General features: G+C 51.8%; 1 protein-coding gene across 1 annotated transcript; it reads right to left on the bottom strand.

The window, feature by feature from the left end:
* Positions 1-412: 412 nt before the first annotated feature.
* Positions 413-5,493, bottom strand: PGLYRP2 (peptidoglycan recognition protein 2). The gene is made up of 5 exons (XM_012728978.1): positions 5,430-5,493; positions 3,399-4,436; positions 2,152-2,362; positions 1,251-1,548; positions 413-502 (listed from the first exon to the last, which is right to left on the bottom strand). The coding sequence occupies exons 1-5, from the start codon at positions 5,491-5,493 to the stop codon at positions 413-415; spliced, it is 1,701 nt and encodes a 566-aa protein (XP_012584432.1).
* Positions 5,494-6,379: the final 886 nt, after the last annotated feature.

Below are 6,379 nucleotides of genomic sequence, written 5' to 3'. Positions count from 1 at the left end.
GCTGGAGGACTTTCTCTGACAGACTGAGTTCACTCTGCACAGGTAACAGGAAACACCAGTGAGAACAACCCTCAATCAATGACTATGGGAGTTTGAGGATCAGTATCCCAGCCCCCTCATCCTTTGTGTGGGCTGGCTCTAGGTGTGTGCCCGGCAGTGTTCCCCAGAGGGCTCCCGTGAATTTGAACTTCACTTACCCTCAATACCAACTTGACTAATGTAACTTATCCTGGCTGTCTTCCATTCCCTACCTTTTCTTCCTCATTCTCCAAGTGATGTGTTCTGAGAACATCTCCCAAACAAACTTAAACCAGAATTCTTGTCCCAGAGTCTGCCTCTGGTAAAACTCAAACAAAAGATTGTATGCATGAATAAATGATGCATGGGCACAGGCTTGCTTTCCACGGTCTCTTTATTGGAGGTCTGTGTCTGGTACGGTCCTTATGGGTAGTTCCTGCCTGGATCTCCTTGGTGCCCTCCTGGCAGTTATTGGTTTCACATTCTAGAAAAGAAAAGGGAGTGAGAAGCTTGGGGTGGGTTCTTATTGTGGGGCGCTGGATGCAAATGTGAACAGGGGCTCAAAGTAGGGGGGGCTGGTTGGGTTCAACACTAACTGCAGACCAAGCTGCATAGATTAACAGCTTAATGAAATGGAGTGGCAGTGTGCAAGTAGCATGAGGCTGAGATTGTGCTGATTGGGCCTAGATCGATGCAGCAAAAGAGTGGTCATTAGTGGTTAGGAAGGGTGGGCTGAGCAAGCATCCTCAGAGGGCTAAGTTGTGAGCAGAGGTTTACAACACAGGGGTAGGGGCTGAACAGAAGCTGTGCAGGCGAAGGAATTTCCTGTAGAGGGTCACAAGCTACATTAGTGTTGTGTGGACAGAAGAACTTTGACAAGGGGACTGGGATGAGGCCATGGTTGGGTGGACAGGGTAGAGGTTGTGTAGGCAAACTGTGACTTGCATCTAGGTTTTGAAAGAATTTTAAGGGCAAGAGGCTATGTCAGGGTCCATGCTGTGGTTGAGAGAACAGAGGTGCTGGGGAGTGGGTAGGCTGAGGCTATGCAGGCAGAGAACAGGGTTGCTGGCAGGGATGTTGGGGGGAAGAATAACTGAAGGCTTGGGTGCCTGAATAGGGAGCTCAGGAGCCTGGCTTGTGGATACAGGGATTACAGACAGAGGTCGAGGGCACGCTAGGGTCAGGGTACAGACAGGACTGCAGCTCAAGTACTGCAAACGCGGCGGACTCACTTTGGCGAAGTGCGGCCAGGTGCGCAGCAGGCTGAAGAGCGCCTCTCCGGGGCAGTCGGTGTGCACCAATTGGCGGTGGCCGAGCAGCGTGTAATCCGGCCGCAGGAGGCCGGCACGCACCGCGCAGCGTGGCAGCACCTCGCGCACTGTGCGCAGCGAGTCCTCGGCTGGCAGTTCCGCAGTGTAGTTGCCCACAAAGGCCACGCCGAAGCCGCGGGAGTTGTGGCCACGAGTGTGCGCGCCCACCCACTGCCAGCCTCGGCCCTCGTACACGTAGCCGTCAGAGCCTACCACAAAACTGCGGAGGGAAGAGGAAAGCTGGCACCAGGTGGTGTGAGGAGCCTGGCCCCCGTGTCTGCCCAAACCCCAGATTCCGCACCTGGCAGTCACCGCCAAGCGCCCCTCCTCACAGTCCCACTCCCTTGCCCCTGCCCCGCCCCAGTCCTGCGGGGTCGCGCTGGCTCAGCATTGTCCAGTTTTGTCTTAATCCCTCACCAAATGCCTCCTCTGAAACCACTGTTTCTCAACTGTCCCAAGCACTGGCCACCTTCCTTAACACCCAGTCCTCTCCCCTTTGACTCGAGTCCAGTTCTGTGCAATTCAGAGCATTTTTCAGTTTTTTAGGCCTTATCCCATCACTGCTCCGCTCCAGGCTTAACCCTTACCCCTGACCCTGCTCCTCTCCCAAGTCCCACCTCATTTCTTAGTTCCCTCAGCAGACTCCAGAGTTCCACAATTAGCAATTTCCCTGGAATGGTCTCCTCCCTAGTCTAGACCAGGCCCCTCTCACCTTGGTCCCACGAAACTCCATAGTCTTGATTGCTTTGCTCGTTTGCAAATACCGCCCCCTACCTCAGACTGGCCACGGCCATGGACCACGCCTCCGTATAGCCACGCCCACCTGTAACCGATGTCGTCCCAGCCGCGTGTCTTCTGGTGGAAACGCTGCATGGAGCGCATGTTGGCTGCGCATCGCGCGAAGTCTGTGCAGGGTGGCGCGGGCACGTACGTATGATGCACATACAAGAACCCGAGCGGCAGCTGCAGCAGCTTGGGTCTGCCTTGGTATGGCTCCGCGCCCCAGCGGCAACGGGGGTGGATAGCAGGGCACCCTGCGAAGAAGGGAGGCCAGAGCTGGGATCTGCACTCTTTTCGTTAACCTGCCACTTGCACCTCCCATTAGAGTGCACACATGACAATCCCTCCACCCTCTGGATTTGGGTATAGATCAGTCTCACACCACACTGACCTCCATTAGGATGCCACTTAAAAAAAATCTAACGGCCCTCCCTGGTGGCGCAGCAGGTTAAAGCACAGCACTAAGAAGCTAACGCCACTTCAGCATGAGTTCCATCCCTGCCCCGGAGGTGACCCACATGGCCCCGCAGACCTCTCCTGACTGACCCGCTGCTCCCCTCAGCAGTGTACTTCGCCAGTCGGCCTGTTCTGCTCCCCACTCTGTCTTGGGTGAATCCTCTCACCGCCCCTGCACCTCTGGCCTGTATACCCTCTGTATGCATACACAAATACATCATTTAAAAAAATCTAACAACACCCTATTCCTCTAGGAACATCCTCTATCACTTTCAGTACAAACCCCAAAATTTTTAGCTCAGACTTCAAGGTCCGTAACAGTAGGGGATCCAGAGCTCTCTCCAGCTGACACTGCTCTGAGAACAGTCAGACAGGAGATCCAGCCACACAGAAAAGAATCTTGTTCTCCACTTACTGATCTCCAACTGTATGCTACATACTTTACATTCTTCATCTTTTTAAAAAATATCCAGCAAATCCAAGAGATACCAGTGATTTTTCCCAGCTTCAATTGAAGAAAGGTTCTGAGAAGTGAAATTACTCACCTAAAGATTCACAGGAGTAACTGGCTAATCTTCAGTTCCTACCTTTACATGTACTGAACCCACCTTCTGGAAATTCACTTTTTTAAGAAAAAAATCTGACGGATCTGTATTCATCCTTAAAGATCCACATCTAACATTTTCTCACCTGTGCAGATACCCTCGCCTACCCAGTCAGAGCCCTTATTGCTCCCTCTGAAATGCCTCAGTTCTGGATCCCTCTGACCACCTGGTGCTAGGAAAGTATATATCTGTGAGACAGAAGGTAACAGGTGTTTGGGGCCCATTTTACCCAGGAAGGCGTCAGTGAATTCCTTGGTGGCATGGGTGGCTATCTTTTCCAGTTGTCCTTGGCTCATGCCCTGCAGCTGAGGGTAGCCTGATGCCAGTCTCTGCAGCAGGATGAGGGCTCCCCATACCTGCTGAGTCAGGATGGGTATTGAAATCAGAGCTGCTCCATTATGCCGTCTGAAGTTGCTTCGAAGCCCTGGGTCTCTGCCCACACCAGCTCCAAAGTACTCTCTCAGCAAGTGGCTGAGGTATGGCCTGGGCTCAGGACTCTGGCTTAGGTAGTCTCCCAGGATGACCCCATCGAGGGCACCATTGAGGAAGGCCATGGTAAGCAGTGATGCCTCAGGGGTCAGGAGTGTAAAGTTTCGGGGAGCAGAGAGCTTATCCCAGCATCCATCAGTTCCCAGGTCTGGATGACTCTGCATCTGGGGGTTCTGGAGGAAAGTCAGGCCCAGGGATCTGGCCAGGGTGACCACCAGGAGGCTATCCACAGTAGCAGGGGACTTAGTTGTGGCATCTGACAAAGAAATGTGGACATCTGGAGAGGTGACATCTGGAGAGGTGACATCTGCAGAGGCGTGATTCAGTCCTGGGGAGGTGGCTCTTACATGAGAAACCATGGCTCCAACACCTGGGTGTATGGCTGTGGCATCTAGAGAGGTGGCTGTGCTGTCCATGGGCAAATTTACTAACCTATGCTTCTGCAGCCCAGCCACCAGTCCCACCAGAAGAGGTTCCACAGCTACAGTTGAGCCATCAGGTGCCAACACCACACCATATTCCTGTCCATCCTGAACACCATGTCGGGATACCTCCTTGGCCAGGTCTCCAAGCTCCGGGCTCAGTGGGAGGGGCTCCAGCTTCACAGGCTCAAGAGGCCACCCCTCCAGCAGAAAGCGATAGAAGGACTCGTGGGGGCCTGAGCCTTGGGTTGATTGAAGCCACAGAGAGGCAGCATGGCTGGCCTCAGTGGTTGATGCCTTCTGCTCAATTGTAGCCAGGACCTGGATGACAGAGTCCATGAGCAGGGGCAGGGATGCTGCAAAAGGAGGGATGATGTTAGCCCATCAAACCCAACAGCCCTGATTCCTGATCCTCTTCCTGCTGCTTCCATATCTTCTCAGTGCATGCAGCAGAACCTGCTGCTCAGTGCACCATTTGACACCCCTGTGATCCTTAACAACATCCTTGTATGGGTGAGGAAACTGAGGCACAGACAACAGGGCAAGGAGCCTAGACTCTCTGCAAGCCCTGGGAAGGTTCAAGAACAGGAGAAAGATTGGCCACGCTGGCATCCTACGATTGCTCTTTTGGTTACCACGTGGTAAACAGATTTTTGGAGACTAAGAGTAGAGGAAGGGGAAATTTGTGCTGATCTATAATGAGGGTGGTTGAAGACCAGGTGGTGGCAATGTGATGGAAAAAAGAGGCAGCTCCTCTAGCTAGTTTGAGGGAAATAGAGACAGTTTTTCATGATGGGTTGGCATTTGGGATGTTTTAGAGAAAAAGGTGTCTCAAAGGATACCAGAGAGGTAAGCCTGGCCTCATGGGGAAATGTCAGTGGCTGAATCTGGACCCTAGAAGAGCTGAGCTCAAAGTTGGACATGGTTGTTGGTTAATAGCTAATATTTATTAAGCATTTGCTGCATGTCAGGCACCATTCTAGGTGACTTACATAACTAAATTCATTTAACCTTCACAATGACTCTCTGAACAAAGATAGGTCAAAGTATCTGCTTAAGATCGTATAGCTAGGAAATGGTAGAGGCAGAATTTGAAACAAGGAAGTCTTAATTTTTACACTTAGTTGTTCAGAATCTAGATTTTTCTGCAGACAGTTCACACTGTTATTTCTCTGCCACATTGTTCTCTCTGTTTAAAACATCTTTTCCTGCTCTCTACCTAGTGAAATTATTTCTTTCTGCCCTAGAGTGATGTCTCTTCTTCCAGGAAGCCTTCATGATTTTTAATCTTTGACTCCAGGTTTTTCCCTTAACCCTTGGTCTGACCAGGCCTCTACCTTCTGACTCACCTGTCCCTGGCTCCAGCCACAGCAGCAATCCAAACATGATCCAGAGTACACCTTGCACAACCATTGTGGGGCTCCAACTTCTGGGGGAGACTTATCCTGTTAACTTCAGCAGGTATCTTGGCAGAACTGGGAGAAGACAGGCATGGAGAACTAAATAGTACCTTTCACAACTGTCAAAAGTCCAGCAGTGAATGACACGTCTGCCTGTTGCTGAACTGTGGGCGGGAGGTACAGAGTCAAGGTCGGCTGGTTCTCAGGAGCTACTTCATCCTAACCGGGCATTCTCAGGCTGAGATCAAGGGGCAGTAAGCCAAGCTGTTCCCTGGCCAAGCAGCCGAGGCTTCAGGAAATCTTCCTATTCCACAGAAAGATAGACTGAGACCAATTCAAATACTACTCCCTCCTGATGGAAATCATTCTGTAACTGTTGCTTGCTGGCCACCAGAGGGGACTCTCAGGCACCCACGTGACTGGTAAGACTGGCTGTACTGGGGACAAAGGAGAAAGGAGAGGCCTAAGGTTGGCACTGGCTCATGTCGGCTGTGTTGCCAATATCTCAGGCTTAGGCAGAGGATGGGGGCCTTGGGTTATTTTTGCTGAGTCCTACTTTGAGCCCACGGGAACCTAGAGATGTCATCTCTGCTTCAGTACCAACTCTTGATCCTAAGCCACCAGCGGTTACTTAGAACAGGACTTTCGGAACCGTGGCGTTTGTCCCAGGAGTTGGTTTCTGGACTCACCTGGGTTAATAATGAGGGGTCCTTCCTCTTCCTCTGGTGCTTGTGGCCGAGTACAGAAGTGAGCTGGCCTTCCTTTTATTCCAGCGTCAGGTGGGATGGGGCTCTTGTGTAAATTGCTTCATTGTGGGCCTTCCAACCTGGATCCAGGCCAGGGAGTTTTTCAGGGGACCCATGAAACAGAGTCTTTGACACAGAGTAGATCCTGGGTAG

The sequence above is a fragment of the Condylura cristata genome, unplaced genomic scaffold (assembly GCF_000260355.1).
Source record: "Condylura cristata isolate star-nosed mole 26May11 unplaced genomic scaffold, ConCri1.0 scaffold00024, whole genome shotgun sequence".
NCBI lineage: Eukaryota > Metazoa > Chordata > Mammalia > Eulipotyphla > Talpidae > Condylura > Condylura cristata.
This window is presented reverse-complemented; position numbering and strand designations above follow the sequence as displayed.

Coding starts and splice junctions, on each gene's coding strand:
- PGLYRP2 (XM_012728978.1), bottom strand. CDS start 5,493: ATGGTTGTGCAAGGTGTACTCTGGATCATGTTTGGATTGCTGCTGTGG. Junction 4,437..5,429: donor GTGGCTGGAGCCAGGGACAG/GTGAGTCAGAAG, acceptor CTCCTTTTGCAG/CATCCCTGCCCCTGCTCATG. Junction 1,549..2,151: donor TGGGACGACATCGGTTACAG/GTGGGCGTGGCT, acceptor TTCCCTCCGCAG/TTTTGTGGTAGGCTCTGACG.